At 40.2% G+C, this 25288-nt stretch overlaps 1 protein-coding gene across 1 annotated transcript; it reads left to right on the plus strand.

Moving 5' to 3' along the window:
• Window positions 1–274: 274 nt before the first annotated feature.
• Window positions 275–21305, plus strand: LOC148112702 (methylsterol monooxygenase 1-like). The gene is made up of 6 exons (XM_087874913.1): window positions 275–484; window positions 1884–2191; window positions 8535–8683; window positions 10499–10625; window positions 11345–11499; window positions 20061–21305. Exons 2-6 carry the CDS (start codon window positions 1937–1939, stop codon window positions 20266–20268), a joined length of 894 nt encoding a protein of 297 aa, XP_087731039.1. The 5' UTR covers window positions 275–484; window positions 1884–1936; the 3' UTR covers window positions 20269–21305.
• Window positions 21306–25288: the final 3983 nt, after the last annotated feature.

Raw genomic sequence — 25288 nt, forward strand, 5'->3', positions numbered from 1 at the left:
TGTAAATATCTGTTTTTGTTTGTTTTTAAAAAAACTGTTTAATAAAAATATTTTTTTTAAAAAAAGAATATCAAAATGTTTTGTTTCCCCAGGTAGCTTAAGCTATTCATTTTTACTGTATTTATGTCAGTGAAAGCCTGCATTCCTTAACTGGGTTCTATCAAATATCGTTTTCATTTAAACAAAACACAACAGAGCAGGAAACTCTTGCGGTTTCCGTGGTAACCACCCCTGCTACAGTATCCCGCCTATCCTCATTGGTGAAGTGATGTCCACTATCGGCTGCCCCAAGAAACCTACCCATCCTCACTATCGAGCGAGCGCACGCCTGATCGTGACGACATCTCGCGCTTTAGCCAATCGGAGCAGCGCAAGCCTTCACAGCTATTCCCGGGGAGCTTCTTTCCGAAGAGCTCGCGCTGAGGACGAATTTGCCTTTTGCCCCCTTCCCTCCACGGGAGCTTTGCGGAGAGAGCTGCGCCAGGTAAGCGAACCGGAGGCATCGCTCGAGTGTGGCTGTGTGGTTGTGTGGACCTGTGCCTTTCCGGCCTTTCTGCAGCGCAATGAACCGGTCTCATCATGCGGAGGGTGGAAATGCAGGAAGAGGCACTTTCCCGAAGTGAACTCATTGCCTTTCAGTATGTTAGCCTATTAAACATCCCCAAAGAATGACAAACCCCCTCCGCATGTTTATTTGTGTGTGTTTCGCTTCTTTCCCCTTTTATTAGGGGTGTGTTTGCGGGGGAGGGAGGGGTGGATATCGCTTAGCTGCGATGCATGATCGTTTTAAGTAATTTCTAATGCATCTCCGTCAGAAACAAAGCAGATTTCTGAATTAGGGAGGGAGATTTGTTTCTTGCAGATGAGGGGATCATTGAAAGGTACTTCTCCAACAGATGATACATTTACTCATAATGGTTGCAAAAGAAGGAAACATCTGAATAAAGATAACTTGGTCCTGGACTTTTCTCCAAGGCACTCAAGGCAATGTATCTGTCCCCCCCCCATGATGTTTTCACAAAGGTCCAGTGCAGATCAGGGTTAACGAATGGCTTAAAATGGTTTCGTATCAAATATTCTAGACAAACATTGCCCAACACGATGTTCTTTTTAGTTGTATCAGTTAGCAATTAGAACTGCATCACAATACTTCTGGAAAGCAACAGGTAGAATAAATCAGCTGCCCCATATTATCTCTCTCATGCAAAATGCCTTTACTGGTGATTATATTAAATTACATAAATTACACAAATCTTAACTCCATTCATAATATTCACAGATATTCCTTCTTGATCAAATATATGTAAACACAATTTAGAGTTAAGATTTGTGTACTGTTAGAACGACGTTGAATTGTACAAATATCATGGATGTATTTTAGTTACAGATGTATCTGTATTTGTATTTTAATATTTTAAATTTTAATAAAGTTTTTTTGAAAATTAAAAAAAATACCTAAATTAAAATAAACCTGGATAAACTCAGATTTCTGAGGCAGGTAACTACTTTTATCATGGATTCATGTGAAGCCATCATCAAATTACATCCATCTGTATCTAGAAATCCATTACAATTACTCATCTAAAACCTTTTGGCTTCTACATGTGTGTTTTTACAGACACCTGATATGAGACCATAGTCAAAATGTAAATCATATCCATATGCTCATAATGGGGACAATTATGAATCTCATTTTTTGTGGAATTTTTACATGGACTCTAGATGAAATGCTCTCAAAATGTACCTAACTGCAAATTTAAGTTCTAGAAATTGCAAACCTGCCTTTGTAGTGTGTGCTGTAATATAGAATATATTAATATTAATATTGCACTGCTGTTTAAGTCTTACCATTTATCGAGTTCTCTCAATTTGACATTTTACAGATTCATAGAAACTTTGTTAAGAAACTGTCAGTGTGATATGCCAGAACTGAACGATGGCAAATAACAATAGTTCTGAGATACTGCATTCCGCCTACCTTGCTATAGAATACATTGACTCTTTGCTGCCTGAGAATCCACTACAACAGCCACTTAAAAATGCTTGGACCTCTATGCTGGACAATTACACTAAATTCCAGATTGCAACTTGGGGTTCATTTCTTGGTCTTGAAGTTTTCTATTTTTTAATATCCTTACCTGGATTTGTACTTCAGTTTATACCTTATATGCAAAAATATAAAATACAGCAGGTAAGATGGAATTTTAAAAGTGAAGAGAGCACAATGTTAATCTATAGTGCTAAAACATTAGCTGGAGTTTGGTAGCACTTTTTATAGCTAAGAATTGCTATTAAAATGTATAAATGTTTACGATATGCAACTCACTTTATCATACTAATGTAGGATTTAAATTGGGGTGTGATGGGAGTAAGGAGGGCAACACCATTGGTTAGGAAAATGCAGTGTAAGATAGATTACTATTATATCAGTTAGAATTTGTATTATGTTAAAAACATTATATTTGTTGAGATGTTCTGAGATTGCTAAAACTTTTGGGAGATATGTCTGTCCATCCATCCATCTGAGTGACTTTGGGACTGTCATTCTCTCTCAACCCAACCATCTGCCAGGGTTGTGGAGAGAATAGGAGGAAGGAATTTTAGGTATGCTTTCTGTCTTGAGCCACTTGTAAAAAGGGGGGATAAAAATAAATAAATAACGGGCAAGTTCAGCAACCTCTCATTCAGTGGTGGAGTTAAAGTCCTGTTTTTCCAAAACTGGCACTTTGAGATATGCCATAAAATGTCCAAAAAGTTTAAATCATTTTTTCCCCCTTGTTTGAGTTCTGGTGTCAAATGCTCCAACACTGGAAGTTTTTAAGAAGAGATTGGACAACCATTTGTCTGAAGTGGTATAGGGTCTCCAGCTTGAGCAGGGGCTTGGGCCAGAAGACCTCCAAGGTCCCTTCCAACTCTGTTATTCTGTTCTGTTATTCAGACTAGAGGTTATTTCATTCCTTTAGGAATGATATGTTGTTTGCATTTGGTTAGAAAAAAAATCTGTTCCTGTGCCAGTTTCTTGATAAGATTTCAATTCCACTTATTTATTTATTTATTATATTTCTATACCGCCTTTCTCCCGTAGGACTCAAGGTGGTGTACAGTCAAGAAAAATATAGGCACACAAACATCATAAAATTGCTAATTAAAATTATTACTTAGTTTGGTCAATTAAATAAAACCCAGAATTAGATAACATTTAAAAAATCATTCACATGTTCGTATGTTTAGCCCCGCCTGTTGGAACATCAGGGTCTTGAGGGCACGGCGGAAAGCACGGAGATCAGGGATATTCCGTATTTCCGGGGGCAGTTCATTCCAAAGGGTTGGAGCCCCCACAGAGAAGGCCCTCCCCCTGGGAGTCGCCAGTCGACATAATTTGACTGACAGTACCCTGAGTAGTTCCTCCCTGTGAGAACGAACTGGTCGGTGGGAGGCTATTGGTGGCAAAAGACGGTCTCGTAGGTACCCAGGTCCTAAGCCATGGAGCACTTTAAAGGTGATAAGTAACACCTTGAATCGCACCCGGAAGACCACCGGGAGCCAGTGCAGCTCGCGTAGGAGAGGTGTTACATGGGCGTAACGAGCTGCGCCCATAATCACCCGCGCGGCTACGTTCTGGACCAGTTGGACCACTTGACTGAACTATGTGCTCTCATTGTAAACATTGAGGGCAAGAGCTGGGTTAACCTTTGTTAACACACTAACTTTGTTAGTGAAATATCAGAAACTTTCCGATAGCTGTTTTTGTGTCATTAAATTTCAAATGTCATTGAAGTTCATTTCTTTTTATTTTTTTATTTTTAAACAAACAAAAAATAAAAAATCCATCTTTCATAACAATTGCAAACGGTGTGTCGATCGGTTACAAATCCCTTGTGCTTAATCCCCATATTCATATTTTACAAATTATCTAATTTCTCATGTTATCAACCTGGTATATATCTTTGGATCATTATCCTCATTTATTATTCATATTATTATTATTATTTTGAATATTATTCAAAATATTCAGCTTAATAGTCAATATCCTCCCAATCAATGATAGTTGTAAATTTTCTCATTTCGCCAAGTCTGCCCCAAACTGTTGAGTTTGTTGTAGTTATTCTCCTTAAGTTTGCTACATCTTGCTGTCAAATATATCCCCAAATATTTAACTTTATTTTTGACCTGCATCTTTGATATTTCCGCCAATTCTTTTTGTTTTACCAACATATTTTTAGTCAAAATCTTCGTTTTATCTTTATTAATTTTCAAACCTGCTACTTTCCCAAACTCTCCTATTTTATCTATCAGTGTAGTTATTTATATTAATGGATCTTCAAGAATAAAAACCAGGTCATCTGCAAATGCTTGCAATGTATATTCTTCCTTTTGAATTTTCATTCCTTTTATATCTTTTTCTTCTCTAATATTTCTATTTAGCACTTCTAATGTTAATACAAACAAGAGAGGGGACAGTGGACAACCTTGTCTGGTACCTTTTTTTATCTCAGTAGAATATGTCAATTCTCCATCTATCATTACTTTTGCAGTTTGTTTATGATATATAGCTTCTATTGCTTGAATAAATTTTTTGCCAAAGCCCATCTGTTCCATTTGAAGCAACATAAATCGCCAATTCACATTGTCAAAAGCTTTTTGTGCATCTAAAAATATCAGAGCCATTTGCTTTTCAGGATGGACCTCATAATATTCAAAAGTGTCCAGAATTATTCTCATATTATCTCTAATTTGTCTCTTTGGCAGAAACCCATTTTGATCTAAATGTATAAAGTTGTTTAGATATCTTTTAAGTCTTTCTGCCAGTATTGAAGCAACAATTTTATAATCTGAATTTAGCAGGGATATGGGTCTATAGTTTTTGATTTGTTGTGGGTCAGTGTCTTCCTTAGGAACCAATGTAATATGTATATGCCTCTGACCATGACTTGGGTGTATCCTTCTTTGTCATCACTTCTAAAAGTGGGAGACTCAAGGATTCCTGCAATGTCTTATAATATTCCGCTGGCAGTCCATCTGGTCCTGGTACCTTCCCATTCTTTTGTTTTTTAATTGTTTCAGTTAGTTCCATCATCGTTATATTTCCCTCTAGCATCTCCTCGATATCTTTAGGGGTCTGAGGTAAATTTGCATTTTGGAGGTATTGTATAACATTTCCCTCCTCTATACTTTCCTGCTCATACAGTTGTCTATAATAGTCCTGAATATTTTTTTTTCTTCTCCTTGTTCCCAAATTTGCTTTGTTCTTGGTCGTCCATTAGTTGTATTATTTTTCTTGATTCTCTCTCTTTTTTCAATTTATATGCTAACCATCTGCCTGGCTTGTTAGCATTCTCAAAATAATTCTGTTTAGTACTTCTAATTTTTTGGGCTAGATCTTCTTTCTCCAATAACTCCATTTTATGTTTTATTGTGTCCATTTTCATTTTAACATCTTTTTTATGTGGAGATTTCTGGAGTTCTTTTTCAAATCTCTTGTAATCATCTTCTAGTATTTTATAAGTTTGTCTTTTCTTAATATTTCTTTTCCTTGTATAGTCCATTATCAGACCTCTGGCATAAGCTTTCATTGTATCCCAAAGTTTTTGCCTACTGCCGTTACCTTTCTACTCATTCTATCAAGTAGTCACAAATAGCCAAAAAAAAAAGGAAACCAAAAAGAAAAGAAAAAGAAAAAAAAATAGAAAAAAATAACAATTCTTCAGGTTCTTCTATACCATAATCCAATTTAAAGGAGGTGTATATTAATCCAAATATCAAAAAAAAAAAAAAATGAAAAACATCAGAAAGGAAGGCCAGACAGAAAAGAAAGAAAACAAAACTGGAAGATAAAAAGCCAATAAAGAAAAGAAAAAACAATCTTCAGGCACTTGTGTACCTTAATCCAATTCAGTTATTTATAAGAGGGGGGAAAAAGTTTCATAAGTCCATTAAAAATGTTTAAACAGGGGAAGAATACAGAGAGTTATCACTTAGCAAGGAAAAAATGAAGGGAGAGAAAAAAAAGATAGATTTCAGTTTTTCTGCTGCTCTCCCTCCCAAACACTAACAAATCTTGCTCATTCAGTCTCAGACTCTTACTTCTGATAGTTCCCCGAAGAACACCTGAATAAACAATACAGATAATTCAAATTTCCACAGATGTGCTTCCAACTATCTTATCTTCAAGAAAGTTCAGAGTCCTTGAGTTGTAACAAAATGTAACGCAATTGTTGCAATTTGCAGCTTGAGCAGAAAAAATAAGAAACAAAATTTCCAATCCACTAGATGGCAATATTACACACTCCCCTTCCTTTCCCACAATTGTAATCCAATTTTTTTTTTAAAAAAAAATACAAGTGGCCTAATCAATTAAATTGAAAAAGAAATAATCCTCAAAAAAGAAGAAAAGATTAAATAGAAAGAGAATTATAATAAAAGCACAGAGGCTTAAAAACGTAAGACAAAAATTCTCAGTTCTATTAATCCCTTTCAATCCAGTTCCAGTCAAAAACAAATAAAAAAAAAGTCCACCTTAATTTCGCTGCTTAATTTCTTTTTATCTCCAATTTAGTTTTTACTTCAGTTTCAGGATGTTCTTTTATATTGATTTAAATTGAAAGTCTCTCACCGCATTGAATCACTGTCCTTCTAATCTTCCGGAGCTGTCCCAACTTCAGCAGCTACAATGGCTGTCATCCCGCCACTATAAAAAGGGCTTCTCCTGGATCAACCAGGGACTTTGCGGTGACCCTGGGATTGTCAGGATGTGCCCTCCACTATCACAGTCAAAACAAGACTGTGAGGTCCAATTAGGACCGTCTGGTGGCGGGGCTCTCAGCGGCGATCCTGGAGCCCCAGGAATCCTCCGTCCATCATGTCACAACGTCAGCTCCTCTCCCTCTCAAAGTTCATTTCGTTAAATGCCCAGAGTGACTACATTTAGGATTTGAATTGTAATGAGGGAGAGTGAAGGGAGAGGAAAGATTGTTACACAGATGCAAACTACATATAAAATAAATTACAATTTAAAATTACATATAATTACATTTATAGTGCGTTAAAAGCCTTTGTGGCTGTTGAGTGTCCTGGGAGGTTAAAATGATCTGATACTTCTTTGTCCTTATTGTGTGGTGTCGTAATATGAAATTTGTGTCTATTGGCTCTTTTGCAAAAAATTGGTATCAAATCTCAGTTCTATCTGGTAGTATTGAAAAAAATGAATAAAAAGGACTTGAAACTCTGATGATTACAATAAATTAAATTTATCTACTGGGATATTATTTGGCTTCTCTTAACTACAAAGATGTATTCAAAGATATGCTGAGATGCAATAAATGCTAAGCTTCAGTAATTACCTTCAACAAATTGTGAAAATATAACTTCAAAAAAAATCATGAGAACAAAGAGCTTTTCTGTCAGGCTTGGAGCTAATCACTTGAAAAACCTGTTGTTAATGTATCTGCAAATTATTTGATGGGAGAAGACTAAAGTCTTTATGAAATTCATGAAATATCATGAAATTACGGGCCGTCCTTTAACTAGCAGCCATATACATAACTCTTGCCTACAGAAAACTTTATTTAAAGCAGAGTTTTAACTAGATTTATAACTTAAAGCAGTTTAGTTTAGTTTATTTGATTTATATACCGCCCTACTCCCGAAGGATTCAGAGCGGTGAACAGCCACAAGATAAAAATACATAAATACAAAATTTAAAAACAGAATAAAACCGAATTAAACAATTTGGCCGAAGACAGATTTAAAACACCCCAATGAATTAAAAACAATTTAAAATTTGTGTTTTAAAAAGGAAAAAAGGGAAAAATTAGGCCAGGCCAGCCTTATGGAATAAAAAGGTCTTGAGAGCGCGGCGGAAGGTGCGTAGATCTGGGATCCTCCGTATCTCTGGGGGGAGCTCATTCCAGATAGTAGTTGATTTATAACTTATATAATGTGTGAATTATTTATTGAATCCTCACTAATATTTGTATTGACTAAAGTGCATCAGAAGAAATCTCGCCTGAAATTATTAATCTCAGTGCAGGACAAATAAAATCAAAATTAAAAATAATCAGAGAACAGTTCTCTAATTCTTAAAAAATCAGATGGTTCATATTCAAATCACCTCATTTCAAGAATGCACATTTTGCAGTGTAATATTTGAACTCAAGTTAAGCATCTTACTTTGCTGCAGTCCTATCCATACTTATGGAGAAAATACCACTGAACATAATGACGCTTATGTTTGTAAGTAAACTTGCCTAAGATTGTATTCTTAACTAAGAGAATCACTATGAATGGACAGTAATTTTCCTATCTCAGTAATTAGAATAACAGGCATATGGGGTAGAGAGCAAGGACAAAATTGTATAACCTCAAGCCTTTACATGTACTGTAGGAGACATTGCAACAGAAGTACAAAAGTCCAGAATATGTTGTGATATGTTTTATGTTAGCATTATTGTAATTGGAAAGAGAGCCTGTAGGAAAAGTAATCAGTTTGCTATATTCACTATTTAATTATTTTTGTTTATTTGCCGCTATTATAGGATAAACCAGAAACATGGACAGGACAATGGAAATGTTTTAAAAATCTTATGTTCAATCAGTTTTTTATTCAGCTGCCTCTCATATGTGGTACCTATTATTTCACAGAATATTTCAATATTCCTTATGACTGGGAAAGGATGCCAAGATGGTAAGTAATATTTGATTATTTGTCATTATTTGTTTGTTAAAAATACATATTTCCACACATTAAAAATACTGATATTTTTATTTATTTATTTATTTATTTATTTATTTTTCAGATTTCTATACCACCCTTCTCCTTTCGGACTCAGGGCGGTGAACAGCCAAAATAAAACACTTGTACACAAAAGTTAAAATAGATTTAAAATAATTAAATAAAGTTTGACCCATAATATAAAACATTTCAATTAAAATCAATATCAAATTTTAAAAACCCACCATAAAATCAGGACAGCTCGGCTAACTGAAAAAAATAGGTTTTAAGGGCCCGACGAAAAGTCCAGAGGTCTGGGATCACTCGTATCTCTGGGGGTAGATTGTTCCAGAGGGTAGGTGCCACCACAGAGAAGGCTCTCCCCCTGGGGGTCGCCAGCTGACATTGTCTGGCTGACGGCACCCTGAAGAGGCCCCCTCTGTGGGAACGAACTGGCCGGTGGGAGGCAATTATATGCTGATAAAGGACTGGATTTGGGAGATATTTCCAGAAGTTTGACCAAAAATGTTTTTGAATCTTTGGTTCAGTAATTTCAATTTTATTAAAAACTAGAGAATGCTGTGTCCTAGATGAAAGGGGCAGATGGGGGGAAGGAGGGAAGGAAGGTTGTCAGAGGCTTCTGAGGGATTGAAAATGCTTTTAAGACAATTGAAAATAAGCACAGACTGTCAACACAATTGTTAATACAGATGGACATTATGCTTTTTAAAACTGAAAGCTTCTACAGTAAGCACAATATAAACATGAATAAAGAGCTGTTGTTAATTCTTCTTTTAAAAAAATATATATAAGCGTTAAAATCAAACGAGCAATACCTTCTATGCTAAATCTAAGTTCACCATCCATCTAAATAAAGAATTTTGCTTTCAGTCAGCTTCCTAAAAGTTTTCATTATGATTGGGAATAAATGCAACAGATGTGTGGTAAAACAAACAAAAGCCTGGTTCTTACATTCTTACATTACATGAGAGAAGTGCCTTTCTTCCCCCTACTCCCATGCCCATCATCCCTGCCCTCTCCCTTCCCCCTCCCATGGGCTCCTCTTTCCCGCCCTATCTATGATCCTGGCACTTTGCCCCAAATCAATCATGCACTTCCCCATTGGTCCACTGGAGGGCAAATGTCACGGCTGGCTTTCTAGAGGAAGCTGTGAAGGAACTGACATCACAATTGCCACTCTAGGACACCGCACTCGGTCTCCTTAACGGCCCAGGTGTTCCAGAATTATGCTGGAAAACACACACACACAGAGACACCCCCCTCCCCGAGGTGCCGCCCCCTCTCCCAGTATTTATTTCCAGAGGGTAAGTCATCTGGGACCAAATTTGGTTGAAATTACTTGAGGCATTCCAGAGTTATGCTGGAATACACACACACACACACACACACACACACACACACACACACCTAGGGGGGGCAGTGTTTGTTATTTCTAATTGTCTGTTAATCTCTATACATTCTTCAAATTTTATCACTTATTCATTCTACAAAACAAATACAAATATAATAGATAATACCTGGATATCTTTATTCAAGATGAAAATTGATGCCTAAGTGCTATTTTATTTCAAATATAATATAAACTACATCATATGTAACTACTGTTTCCTGTCTTTCTCAAAAAGCAATTTATTTTGCTGTGCTTGTTGCTCCAAGAGGAAAAAATGTTTTATTAAAATTTCTGTGTATTATATGTCAGGTTTCTAGCATTGTTCATTGGATAGATTGCACAAATATATATCTCAAAAGCTAATTTTTCTTTTAAAGGTTTATGATACTTGCTCGGTGTTTTGGATGTGCTGTGATTGAAGATACCTGGCATTATTTCTTGCATCGACTACTTCATCATGAGAGAATTTATAAATATATCCACAAAGTACATCATGAATTTCTTGTATGTAATTTCTTAAGTTTTTGGTTTACATGGTTAAATTGTGTATGCGCTTACCAATAAGAATACTCCATGCAACTCACCGGAACTTGTTTCGGTATATGATTGCAACCTTAAAATTTCATGCAATGGACATGTGTTAGTTATTATTTTTAGAAATAGGGAGGCGAAACCTGGGGTTTATTATTTGTCTATATGATCTTTACTTAAAGTTCTTCCTATCGTATGAGGCCAGAAAGGTTTACAAGAGGTTAAGAGTTTTAAACATTGCAGTAAACCAACAATATTTTTTGCAGAACATTTGTACATTTGCCAGTTTTACTTGAATAACTTAATTTCTGTCTCTAAAATAATATGAAAATTAATATTAAGCAACCTCTTTAGCATGATCTTTTTTAAACGTTGAGGAAAACTTCACTGAATACACAAGTTTCCTGATCTATTGAATCCTATCTGTGTGTCTTTAAATCATACAGTATCCACAGTTATACAGCACCTACTGTTTTAAGGAGCTGTCCGGAGTTAGCAGTAACAAATATTATTACATTTAGAAATGTGTTCTATTTATTTATTCAGTCTTACATTTCCTGAAACTGTGTGAGTTCAAGGTTAGCACATGAAGGAAGATAATCTCCTGAAACAGTCATATTGAAGCAGATATATGAATTTTTTCTTCAGTATGGATACAGGTGGACAAACCTTTTCTGTATACTTTTCTTCAGGCACCATTTGGGATGCAAGCTGCATATACACATCCTTTAGAAACCCTAATCCTTGGAACTGAATTCTTCATTGGAATAATTGTCTTCTGTAATCACCTAATTTTGCTATGGGCATGGATGTTTTGTCGTTTGATACAGACCATTGATGTTCACAGGTAATCTTCTGTTACTTATTTATGATTCTTTGTGTTCAGATTCAGAAATTTTAGAATTATTTAAACAACTATTTGAAAAAGTTGTCAATAACTTCTCCATGACAAGCTTCTAAATTCTTCAGATATTGTTTGGGCAAAAAGGTTTTCATTAGTTAAATAGAATATTGAACAGATGAAAGAAAAATAAACCTGAAGAATAAGAAAACTAAAGAATCTGATCAAGAGATATCATCTAGAAACAAGGAAGGTTAAAGAAGCACTGGAAATAATAAAGTATCAAATACTGGCTATAGCCAAGAAGATCAGCAAATATGAAGCTCAAATTGCACACTATCAGCAGAATCTCCAATTTCAATCAAATCAGAAACGTTTGTACAATCCATCAATGGAATGACTGCAGTGAACCCATCAATACCTGATAAAGAAACAGTGTAGTTCTGGGTGCAGCTATGGGACAACATGGAATGGAATAGAATAGAATTCTTTATCGGTCAAGTGTGATTGGACATACAAGGAATTTGTATCCAGTGCATAAGGTCTCGTTGTACATACAAATGACAAAGTGATGTCATAGATCATAAATTTATTTATTTATTTATTTATTTGTTTAAATTTCTATACCGCCCTTCTCCAAATAGGACTCAGGGCGGTGCACAGCCTAAGTAAAAACAAAGCATACAAAATTTAAAAAACAGTATTAAAATAATTAGATATTCTGGCCGTAAATTAAAACAACCCAATTTAAAACCAATTTAAAATTTAGCTCAAGCCAGCCCAGCTAGTTGAAATAAATAAGTTTTCAGGGCCCGACGAAAAATCCGGAGGTCTGTTATTATACGTAACTCCGGGGGAAGGTTATTCCAGAGGGTGGGCGCCGTCACAGAGAAGGCTCTCCCCCTGGGGGTCGCCAGCCGACATTGTCTGGCGGACGGCACCCTGAGGAGGCCCACTCTGTGCGAGCGTACTGGCCGGTGGGAGGCTATTGGTGGCAGTAGGCGGTCTCGTAAGTACCCTGGCCCTAAGCCATGGAGCGCTTTAAAGGTGGTCACCAACACCTTGAAGCGCACCCGGAAGACTACCGGGAGCCAGTGCAGCTCGCGCAGGAGAGGTGTCACATGGGAGCGCCTCGTCGCCCCCATAATCCCCCACGCGGCCGCATTCTGGACCAGCTGGAGCCTCCGGGTGCACCCCAGGAGGGGCCCCATGTAGACAGCGTTGCAGTAGTCCAGGCGGGAAGTGACTAGTGCCTGAGTGACTGTGCGTAGAGAGTCCCGATCTAGAAAGGGGCGCAACTGGCGTATCAGGCGAACCTGATAAAAAGCCCCCCTGGCCACGGCCGTCAAATGGTCTTCTAAAGACAGCCGTGCGTCCAGGAGGACGCCCAAGTTGCGAGCCCTCTCCGTGGGGGCGAGTGATTCGCCAATAGCCAGCGATGGCGTCAGCTGGCTATATCGGGACGCTGGAAGCCACAGCCACTCGGTCTTGGAGGGGTTGAGTCGGAGCCTGTTTCTCCCCATCCAGGCCCGCACGGCCTCCAGGCACTGGGACATCACTTCAAGGGCATCGTTGGGGTGGCCTGGGGTGGAGATGTACAGCTGGGTGTCATCAGCGTACTGATGGAACTCCACCCCGAAGCCACGGATGATCTCACCCAGTGGCTTTACATAAATGTTGAACAGAAGGGGCGAGAGGACCGACCCTTGTGGCACCCCACAAGCAAGGTGCCTCGGGGTCGACCGCTGCCCCCCCGTCAACACAGATTGCGACCGGTCAGAGAGGTAGGAGGAGAACCACCGCAGAACGGTGCCCCCCACCCCCAACCCCGCCAACCGGTGCAACATGATACCATGGTCGATGGTATCAAAAGCCGCTGAGAGGTCTAACAGGACCAGGATAGAGGAGCAACCCCTATCCCGAGCCCTCCAGAGATCATCCACCAACGCGACCAATGCCGTTTCCGTGCTGTGCCCAGGTCGGAAGCCGGACTGGAGCGGGTCTAGATAGACAGTTTCATCCAGGTACCGGGGAAGCTGTTGTGCTACCACACTCTCAACAACCTTCGCAACAAAGCGAAGGTTGGAGACTGGACGATAGTTAGCCAAAACAGCCGGATCCAGAGAGGGCTTCTTGAGGAGGGGCCTCACAACCGCTTCTTTCAAAGCGGCCGGCAGGACCCCCTCACTCAAAGAAGCGTTAACAATCTTCTGGAGCCAGCCTCGTGTCACCTCCCGGGAAGCCAGTACCAACCAGGAGGGACACGGGTCCAATAAACATGTGGTCGCATTCAGCCGTCCCAGGACCCTGTCCATGTCCTCGGGAGCCACAGGATCGAACTCCCCCCAGATAACACTCTCAAGACCTGCCTCAGTCATCCCATCCGGACATACCCAGTCAGAGGCCAGCCCTTCCCGAATCTGAGCGATTTTGTCATACAGATACTGCACAAAGTCCTCAGCTCGGCCCTGCAAGGGGTCATCCCGCGCTTCCAGATGGAGGAGGGAGCGGGTCACCCTAAACAGGGCGGCCGGGCGATTATCTGATGACGCGATAAGAGCGGCAAAATAGCTAGATTTTGCCGCTTTTATTGCCACTAGGTAGGTCTTAATATGAGACCTCACCAGTGTTCGGTCGGATTCGGAGCGGCTGGTCCTCCAACTACTCTCCAGGCGTCTTTTCTGGCGCTTCATCTCCCTAAGCTCCTCGGAGAACCAAGGAGCTAGGTGAGTTCGGTGCCGGGTCAGAGGCCGCAAAGGCACGACACGGTCCAAGGCCCCGGCAGCCGCACTATCCCAGGCGGCCACCAGGTCCTCAGCCGAGTCGTGAGTCAGAGTCTCAGGAAATGGCCCAAGCTCCATCTGGAACCTATCAGGGTCCATCAGGCGCCTGGGGCGGAACCACCTGGTCGGTCCCGCCTCCCTGCAGCGGGATGCAGCGGTTAGAAAGTCCAGTCGAAGGAGCGAGTGGTCAGACCATGACAAGGGTTCGATGACTATATCCCCTGTATCAAGGCCACTCGACCACTGACCAGAGACAAAAACTAAGTCCAGAGTGTGTCCACCCATGTGAGTGGGGTCATGAATTAACTGAGTAAGGTCCATGGCCGTCATGGAAGCCATGAACTCCCGAGCCACCTCAGACGTTTCGCCGACAGATGGCAGGTTGAAATCCCCCATGACTAGAAGTCTGGGGGTACCAACCGCCACCTCAGCTATGACGTTGAGCAGCTCAAGCAGGGCCGTTGCCACGCGGCAGGGAGCCAGGTACGTGATCAACAAGCCCATCTGTACTCCACGACCCCATCTCACAAAAAGGGACTCACATCCGGCTATCTGTGGAACAGTGGTCTCCCTCGGATCAAGACTTTCCTTTATAATAACCGCCACCCCCCCACCCCTGCCCTGAGCTCTCGGCTGATGGAATGCTCGGAAACCTGGTGGGCACATATCCACGAGGGGAACCCCCCCCTCATGGCCCAACCAGGTCTCCGTAATACCTGCCAGGTCCGCTCCCCCCTCCTGAATAAGATCGCAAATGAGGGGGGCTTTATTTACCACGGACCTGGCATTGCACGACAGCAGCCGAAGGCTCGGGCCCTGAGAGTCTGAACAGCCTGGGATACGAGAAGGGCTATGGGGACCGGGGCGCGCCACCGCTCGAAGATAGTGAGTGCGCGCCCCCACCACATGATGCGGCCCCCTGCTCCCGCCGTATCTGCCCCTCCCACTCAACACATTGATAGAAAAGCCCTCGACAGAATGGACTCTAATGTCCCCCTTACCCCCGGAATCTGCACCCTCCGTGGCCCCACTAATAGCTGGGCCGGACCCCTCCCCCCGTGGGTTAACCCCCAAACCCACACAACCCTCCCACCCCTTAAAATCCCTTAAAAATCTATCAAAAAGTTTCCCTAAAAAACCCCTCAGTCCCCTTTTTGCAGCATGCCACCTCTCGGGGTGCCAAAGCCCGTCATAAAGGTAGGCCCTTGATAAAGTAGAGGGCCACACCTGCGAGAGGGGGGAGTCTCGCAGAATAAGAAGTTCTGTTGGTGATCATAGGATATAAACAACAAATGATAGATCATAAGAGAAAGTAGTATGAAAAATGCATTTTTTTTACATAAAGAAATACAAGAATGGAGCCTGGATAAAGAAAGTGGATTAGAATAAAACATAATCTGAAATGAAAGAACTTGTAATAAAAACAGAAAAGGACAAGAAAAATCAGGTGCCTAGAAATAACAGGAGTCAGTACAAACATTAGAGGTTTTGTGTAAAGATGCACAATGGAAGACATAGTTGCTGGTCAGTGGTGATAGCCTGGGAGATGTTAATATCAAAAGAGAATTCAAGGAGATTCACTATTACCACTACTGCTTGTCATTGTCAACAGTACTGAATAGGGGGCACCGTTCTGCGGTGGTTCTCCTCCTTCCTCTCCGACCGCTCACAGTTTGTGTTGGCAGGGGGGCAGAGGTCGACCTCGAGGCGTCTCGCATGGGGAGTGCCACAAGGGTCGGTCCTCTCGCCCCTTCTGTTCAACATTTATGTGAAGCCATTGGGTGAGATCATCTGTGGTTTTGGGGTGAAGTGTCATCTGTACGCTGATGATACTCAGCTGTACATCTCCACCCCAGACCACCCCAACGATGCCCTTGATGTGATGTCTCGCTGCCTGGAGGCCGTGCGGGTCTGGATGGGGAGGAACAGGCTCAGACTCAACCCGTCCAAGTCCGAGTGGCTGTGGCTGCCGGCGTCCCAATATAGTCAGCAGGTGCCATCGCTGACTATTGGGGGTGAATCTTTGCCCCCCACAGAGAGGGCTTGCAATCTGGGTGTCCTCCTGGATGCACGGCTGTCTTTAGAAGAGCATATGACGGCCGTGGCCAGGGGAGCCTTTTATCAGGTTCGCCTGATTCGCCAGTTGCAGCCCTTTCTGAACCGGGATGCCTTGCACATGGTCACTCACACCCTTGTCACCTGCCGGCTGGACTATTGTAATGCTCTCTACATGGGGCTCCCCTTGAAGGGCACTCGGAGGCTCCAACTGGTCCAGAATGTGGCCGCGCGGGTGGTTATGGGCACAACTTGTGCCCGCGTGACACCCCTCCTGCGCGAGCTGCACTGCCTCCCAGTGGTCTTCCAGGGTCGATTCAAGGTGTTGGTCATCACCTTTAAAGCACTCCATGGCACAGGACCCGGGTACCTTCGAGACTGACTTCTGCCACCAATAGCCTCCCACCGGCCAGTTCACTCCCACAGAGAGGGTCTCCTCAGGGTGCCATCAGCCAAGTTATGTCAGCTGGTGACACCCAGGGGGAGGGCCTTCTCTGTGGGAGCCCCAGCCCTGTGGAATGAACTGCCCCCAGAAATACGTAAGATCTCCGACCTCCGGGTGTTTCGCTGCGCACCGAAGACCCTGTTGTTCCGCCAGGCCGGGCTATCAACATAATAATTTTAAATTGGGGTATTTTAAATTTTCGGGATTTTAAACCAGGCCAAATCTATTTAATTATTTTAATTTTTAATCATTGTTGTCTTGTGTTTTTAAATTGGCTGTACACCGCCCTGAGTCCTTCGGGAGAAGGGTGGTATAGAAATAAAATTATTATTATTATTATTATTATTATTATTATTATTATTATTATTATTATTATTATTATTAATCAAGTAATGGCTATCAAACATCAAAAACATCTGCTTGGTTATCCTATCTACTTTACATAGATGAACTGAAGCTGCGTAGAAAAACACCATCTGAAATAGAATTGCTTCTTTTCTTTAGCCAGGTTCTTCCTACGTAAACCAAGATTTTTCTGCAGCCCTAGTTCAGTGAAATCCCAATCCACTAGTTTCTAGGCTTTTTTTCTCCAGCAGCCAGCAAGCTCCCTGCTGCCCATTGGGAGACTAAGGAGACTAAGATAGATCTATTTCAGGCTTATAACCCCTCATCTGTTAACCACACCTTCATCCCATGTATCCTCTCTGTAAATTTGTTTTGTTTTCTTTTCGTAGGTCTTTATGTGTATTTCTCTTTAGCCAGGTTCTTCCTATGTAAACCAAGATTTTTCTGCAGCCCTAGTTCAGTAAAATCTCCCAATGTCTCCCAATTAGTCTCCCAATGGGCAGCAGGGAGCTTGCTGGCTGCTGGAGAAAAAAAGCCTAGAAACTAGTGGATTGGGATTTCACTGAACTAGGGCTGCAGAAAAATCTTGGTTTACGTAGGAAGAACCTGGCTAAAGAGAAATACACATAAAGACCTACGAAAAGAAAAGAAAACATATACTGTGTTGAATTGGATAAATGTGCCAGCCTCACCATCAACAGGGGAAAAATAGTGAAAACTGAAGGAATCAAGATGCTCTATGCAAATACCATCAAGAGTCTGGATGAAAACGATCACTACAAATACCTGGGCATCCTTCAAGCTGACAACATCAAGCACTTTGATGTCAAGAAAAAGGTTAGAAATGAATATATCATGAGAGTGAAGACAGTTTTAAAGTCCCAACTCAGTAGAGGAAATACCATCAAGGCAGTTAGTACCTAGGTCAGTGATGGTGAACCTCTGGCACTCAGAGTCCTCTCTGTGGGCATGCGCACTGGCCAGCTGGTCTTCAGGTTTCCGGCGCTCCACTGCATGCACATGCACACGCCTTCTGGTTTGGGCACTCGGTGCTGAAAAAGTTCACCATCACTGACCTAGGTGATTCTGCTTATTAGATACACAGCTGGAATAGCTTACCAGAGTCAAGCAGAACTAAAAGTCCTAGATTGGAGGACCAGAAAAATAATGACAATGAATCATGCCCTTCATCCAAACAGCAATGTTGACAGACTCTACTTACCAAGGAAAATGTAGATGTAGATGTAGAACGTTGGAAGACAGTTGAAAAAGAAAAAAGGGCATTGTAAATATATCTGGACAGTGAAGAAGATGCATCGAAGCTAGTATACCATGAAAGCTTACTAAGTATTGGAGAGACCTGGCAATGCCTAAGAGCAGGAAAGTTGAAGAAAGAGGGAAACTAATTCTGGCCTAACCTTAAGAACAATAGAAATAGCACTTAGACTTATATACCGCTTCAGAGTGCTTTACAGCCTTCTCTAAGCAGTTTACAGAGTCAGCGTATTGCCCCCAACAATCTGGGTCCTCAGTGCATAGAAAGCAGGAATTAAGAAGACACCAACAGCCAGCAAATGCTGCCTCTGCAAAGAAGCTATAGAAACAGTGGATCACCTAGTTTGCTGCAGAAAGATTGCACAAACTGATTACAAGAAATGGCATGACAAAATAGTAACAGTGGTGAATTTGAAGATCTGCAAGAAATACTATTTGCTTGCAGGCAAGAACTGGTGGGACCACAAAATAGAAAAAGCTAAATTGCTCTAGAACAGGGGTGTCAAAACTGATCACATGGCAGTCCGTATTGTGACATCTCAAGATTGTTTTTGTGCTTGAAGAGCCGGGGTGGGCATGGCCTGCGCAGGCGGTATGCCAGAGGTGGGTGTCAGCCGGTTCTGACCAGTTCTGGAGAACCGGTAGTAAAAATTCTGACTGGTCCCGCCCCCATCTATTCTCTGCCTCCCAAGTCCCTACTGATCAGGAGGAAATTGAGATTTTACAGTATCCTTCCCCTGCCACATCCACCAAGCCACATCCACGAAGCCACACCCACAGAACCGGTAGTAAAAAAATTTGAAACCTACCACTGCCATATGCGGCCAGTGGGCTGCAGGTTTGACACCTCTGCTCTAGAATTCAAACAGGTGGGCACCTGCCATTTAATTCCCCAAACTTAACATCCAAACTGTGGATGTGACAGTACCTGGAGATATCAGACTCAAAGGACTGTGGCAAAAGAAAGCAAATATAGTACCAATAGTAATAAGCCCCTTGGGCGCAATCCAAAACATCTAGAGCACCATCGTTTGGCATGACCAAACCAACTAATTGCAAAAAGCAACTTTAGAACATCTTACCCTCTGTGATGATATCTTTAATACCATCAAACAACATCTGCCTTTCCCAGATCCTTGATATATGACACTGACTCTCAGCAAATCTAGGCAGTTTACAAATTGTTAAAAACATTTAAAACAAATTAAAAAAAAAACCCAGCAAAGATAGCAGAGTTAACATACATGGATGGGAACAAAGAAAAAGGGGCTTGAGTTACCCTCACCAAAGGCCTGGACAAAGATTTTAAGGGCCCTTCAAAACATCAGTTGGCTGGGCCATTCAAATCTTGTGAGGAACCACATTCCAGAGGGCAGTTGTTGGTACAGAGAAAGGCATTCTTCTGGGATGTTTATAGATGTGATCGTTGAATCAATGGAACTCAAAGGGCACCAATCCTGCCAGATCGGATTGGCTGGCAGATACTATGGGAGAAAATGAAAAACATGAAAAACTCATGCTTGACTAGGCTGTGTATGTTTATGAAATAATCACCATGTAGAAACTTGTCTTAGTATGTTACTTATCTCTTCCCAGGGTTGAGAAGTTTTTTTCTGCATGTTGTAAGTCTAACAGTCTGTGCATTCCATTATTTTTCCTTTCAGTGGCTATGATATTCCTCTGAATCCTTTACATTTCCTGCCCTTTTATGCTGGCTCTCGCTTTCATGACTTCCATCATATGAACTTCATTGGAAATTACTCTTCAATCTTCACGTGGTGGGATAAACTCTTCGGAACTGATTCGCAGTACAATTCTTACCTAGAGAAAAAGAAGAAACAGAAAGACACAGTGGAAAAGAAGCTGGAATAAATTTCCCATTTGCAACACTCTTGGAACACCAAAGAGGGACATGGCCTCGTATTTTTGCTTAAAACTAGAAAACGTAATAAGTATTGCAATTCAAAGCAAAATGCAGCTTTTAACAAACAAACCAAGCTTATGTTTGCAGCAGGAAAAACATTCACTGATGCATTTTCCAAATGATTGTGCTTTTTCTATCCTATAGATATGTCAAACAAATACAATATATATTTAAGAAAATGTTAAATATGACCAAATGATTGAAATTATGTAAAAAAAAAAGATGTACATTAAAATTAAAATAAGGGAGGTTTTTTGCATTAATCTGAATCCTAAAGTTTAGAAAGAACAACTTAATTGAGTTCACCAATTAAAACTTTTGTGGGAATCCTCTTTCCCAATTAGGTAGATTTAAGAAACCATCTTAATTTACTACAAAGAATATTTTTTCTTGGTTTTTAATGAATGTTATTGTAATCTGTATTACACACAGGGTGGATAAAAATCAATGATTTTTAAAAAAAAAAATCGGATTTTTTTAATTTAAATTGGATTTTTTTTATTTAAATCGGATTTTTTTATTTAAATCAGATTTTTTTTATTTTTATTGAATTTATTTTAATAAACTTTTGGGGTAAAAATCTATCGTAAGATAGTTTTCTATTTAAGATACATAAATAATTTAGTTTATTCAGCATGAAATGTAGCTTAGTTATGTAGCACAAGGCTGTATATTCTGCAACACTGGGACTATCGGTGAGTCAACAGCGGGTCAAAGGAGTAGCAGAGATGACAGTTGCTCTTTAAAAATTATGATTTATGATTTAAATTGAGTTGATTTAAATCAAGTCTTTTTACTAGTGATTTAAATCATGATTTAAATCATGATTTAAATGACTCAATTTAAATCAAATCCATCCTGATTACACATAACTGTAAATTGCTGATTTGATTATTAAGCTAATTTGTATTAAAATAGCTGTGGTTGATTTCTTCATCATGTTTTCTGTACAGCAAATAAAATAATATTGGGGTTCAGGCTATTATTTCCTCGTTCCTTTTGGTTTGTTCCTATCAAACAATAAGTGCTATGTTTTTGTTAATACACAGTGGCAGGTATTGATAACTGGAACAGAATGTGTATGGGCACTGAAATTTGATCTTCAGGCTGGTGTTCTCGGCTTCGTGCTTCCAGGAGCTTCCTCCTCCTGGAAGCACGAAGCCGAGAACACCAGCCTGAAGATGACGAATGAGACTTCGTCGAAACGTCGCCAAGACACTTCCAATTTTACGTGGGAGAAGACCCGAATAACCAAAGACCTACATATATATATATATATATTCTAAAGGAAGTTCCTATCATTAACATATTAAAGGAGTTTTAAAAATTTTTACACATATTTTCCTTTCCCTCCTCCCCTCTCCCTCTCCTGCCCCAACCCTCCCCTTCCCCCCCCCCCGGACTTCCCAGAGCAAATACAGGATACAGCATTTAACAAACATATATATATATATATATATATAAAACGTAAGCCAACTATCTACAGATTTATCTCCCTTTTGCACTTTAACTCCCCTTGTTCATATCTGAGTATAACTATTTAAACCAGTTATTACTTGAAAATAATCAATCCAACTTCGTTCTTGTCCGTTCTTCAATAATAAAAAAGTCTTCTTTCTTCCAGCATTACACAATCAGCCCAATTACAATTAACCATCACATCTCCAACCCTTACATATATTAACACATTAACAAAATATTTTAACCAATCTCGAATATTGTAAAAACTTTATTTTTACTTTTTACCCCATAAACTTATATTAATTCTTCCTGGAAACATTCCTTACTTAATAGCTTTGCATAAATTTATTCATCTTATTCTCTACAAATCCACTACTTATAATCAAATTACATCTTAACTATTTGATAGCACCACTTATATTTTCCTTATAACCCACAAGTTTATATTTATTCTTCAACAAAACATTCTTTAATATAGTATTAATGTAATTTAAAACAAAGTATAAAAGTATAAGTAATATCCTTCTTCTAACCCATAAACTTATATTAAATGATCTGCACTTTCCATAACTTTTACATCCCCAATATTTTTCTTTTTTTTTTTTTTACCCATAAGCTTATATAAATTCTTCAACAAAGCATTCCTTGAAATATAACTTTAGTGTTAATATACTTCAAGACAAAAGTGAAAGTTTGGTCAATGGCCCATAACAATTCAAACATAACATTACTTAATATAACTTTTCAAGACAAATCATGTCCCTAAATATAAGTAAATCATTCATTTTCACTATAACATAACTTTTCAAAACAAATCATATCCCTGAATACAGGTATAGTTATTCATTTTCACCATTACTATCCTCCCCAGGCCAAAGGATTGTAATTTTTCCATCTCCATTTTTTCCTGACTTTTTTGCGAACCTTCTTCAGTCTTATTCCTCCGCCTTCTTTTATTTTTATAAGTTCTTGAATTTTCAACTGAAGTTCCTGTACCTTATAATCTTGTTCTCTTTGCAAAGTAATTCCTTTCAGTAAACACACCTCTTTAACTGTGATTGGGAGTCCATTTTTGTAAAAAAGTTGTAAAATTCCACTTCAAATCCTTCTTCTTATATTAGAAATCCCAACGCCTCCTGACAATTTTCCAGTTGACTGTATCAAAGCCTCTGGAGAAATCTCTCTCAATATTTCCTGGTTACGCTCCTTCGAACCTCTCAGCCTTTCCTTCTTAATTTGAAAAACATCCATTCCATTTTCAAAAGGCACATTAAACTGGATTATTTCTTCCACCTCTTCATTCAGCAACTCACTATTATTTGGCAACTGAAATACCAATAAAGTATCTTCACTTGTATCTTTGTTTCGAATTTGAGTAAAATCCTTCTTAAAGAGTCCTTCCATTCTTTCCACTAACACGGAGGTAAATGATTCTAAACTTTCTTTAAAGAGATCCTCAATCAGTATTTGTGTATTTACTGATGTTTGTAATAATGAGCCTCCATCACTTTCAAAAAAGCCAGCCTTTTTTTTTTTTGTTCAACCACCTTGATCAATGCTGGGTGTTAACAGCTTTAATGAGAGTTAACTTTCACTTTCACACCCTATTAAGCACAAGCGCCATTTTCTTCACTCCTTTAATCAACTTCAAAAGGTGGCAATTTAAGCGTGGAATTGAGGGTTTGTTAGTTGCGATTGTCTGCTCTCCTGTCTTCGCTCCATCTGCATAGATAATCAACTTAAATCTAAGTAAAGATTGCAGAAGTGGTCGCGACGTTTTCTTCTGCTTAAAGCAGAAGTGCCCTGGATCTCGGAGTTTAACCGGACTTCCTGGGGAGCTCTCACCCTCCAAGCCCCCAAAACTAATTCAGGGGCTTTCGGGGAGCTCTACCCCCGTCCGATTACTCTCATTTCCCTCTTCTCCCAGGGGAAAGGTTTTCCAGCTGCCGGACAGCTGATTTGCGCTGTCAGGGCGGCTTTACAAGATCACAGGGCTGGCGCTCCAAAAGAGAGTGTCCAGCAACATTGGCGGTGCCACCGGAAGTCCCCTTAGATTATATTGAATACTTCTTGACCTTCCTGACTTACTATGGAAAACACTAAATTGTATAACCTGCTTAACCGGGATTCTATCTTTTAGAAAGCCATAACCTTTTTTTCTTAAAGACATCTGCTGCAGAAATTGGGTGGGGTATAGCTTTATGGTTTTCGGGCACTGAAGAGTGTTTTTGTGCCAGCATTTTCCACTTCTGATGTCCCCTTAAAAACAATGCTTATTCTATTTTTTTTTTACTTGAAATGTAATAAAAGTGATTTATAGTTTAAAAGATTATGCATATGGAAAAAGCTGCTGGGAAAAGCATTTTATTTAAACAAATAAAGTAAAAAGAAATTAAATCTGAATATTTTTAATACAAAAGGATTGGCTGGGTAACTGCATTTCCTTGCAGGAGTCGTTTACTTTACAGATGTCCCATCCCCCCCCACCCAGATGACAGGATGCCACTGCAAGCCTCCTTATCTCTTCCTTCTCATCCCACCATACCTTTTAGGGTTTGTTTTCTTTAATCTATATACTAGTATTTTTTAAAATTATGTTTCAATTTAGTCAAATAGATAGGAGAAGTAGCCCAATTTACTCCACTGAGATGAATCCTCTGTGCCACTACAAGTAGTCCTCGACTTAACAACAGTTCATTTAGTGACCATTCAAAGTTACAATGGCACTGAACAAAGTGACTTGCGAGCAATTTTCACATGACTGGCAGCATCTCCATGGTCATGTGATCAAAATTCAGATGATTGGCAACTGACTCGTATTTATGACAGTTGCAGTGTCCAAGGGGTCACATGATCAACTTTTGTGCTCATCTGCCAAGGAAAGTTAATAGGAAAGCCAGATTCATATAACAACTGTGTCACTAACGTATCAGCGGCTGTTTGGCGGTTGGATCGGCCTCCTGGAAACTGCCTCCCAGAAGCTGCCGCTGCCTATCCCCGCTGCCTGGAAAGGGCCAAAAACAGGATGTGTGGAGGCTGAAAATGGGGCATGCGGAGGCAGTGATAGGCGGCAGCAGTGATGGGCAGTGACAGGCAGTAGCGATCCCTGCAGTCTGGAACAACTGATAGGCGGTATTCTCGGAGGCCGATCCAACCGCCAATCAACTGCTTGTGCTAAATCAGGCTCTGCTGAAGCTGACCAGGCTGTTTGCTATAAGGAGGTAAATTGCTGAGAGGCAATTTACCTCCTTAAATTGGGGAGGGGGGCCGGCAGGTTGGCAGGGCTTCGCAACATTTGCTGTACAAGATGCACAGACATTTCCACCCACTTTTGGGGGAGGAAAAAGTGTGTCTTATACACTGAAAAATACGGTAATTCTTCACTTTTTAAAATGTAAGCTCCCAGAGCCATTTGGAATTCGGCACCCTTAAAATGAAATGAAATTTTACCAATCTGGCTTCTATCATCAATGTTGCAATGCAATGTTAGACCTAGTCATAGTGAAC

Source organism: Pantherophis guttatus, chromosome 8 (genome assembly GCF_059756535.1).
Source record: "Pantherophis guttatus breed Tessera chromosome 8, ASM5975653v1, whole genome shotgun sequence".
Lineage (NCBI taxonomy): Eukaryota > Metazoa > Chordata > Lepidosauria > Squamata > Colubridae > Pantherophis > Pantherophis guttatus.

Excerpts from the sequence above, each read along its gene's own strand:
- LOC148112702 (XM_087874913.1), top strand. The coding sequence starts at position 1,937 with ATGGCAAATAACAATAGTTCTGAGATACTGCATTCCGCCTACCTTGCT. Across the intron at positions 2,192-8,534 it reads AAAAATATAAAATACAGCAG|GATAAACCAGAAACATGGAC; the intron begins GTAAGATGGAAT and ends CCGCTATTATAG. Across the intron at positions 8,684-10,498 it reads TGGGAAAGGATGCCAAGATG|GTTTATGATACTTGCTCGGT; the intron begins GTAAGTAATATT and ends TTTCTTTTAAAG.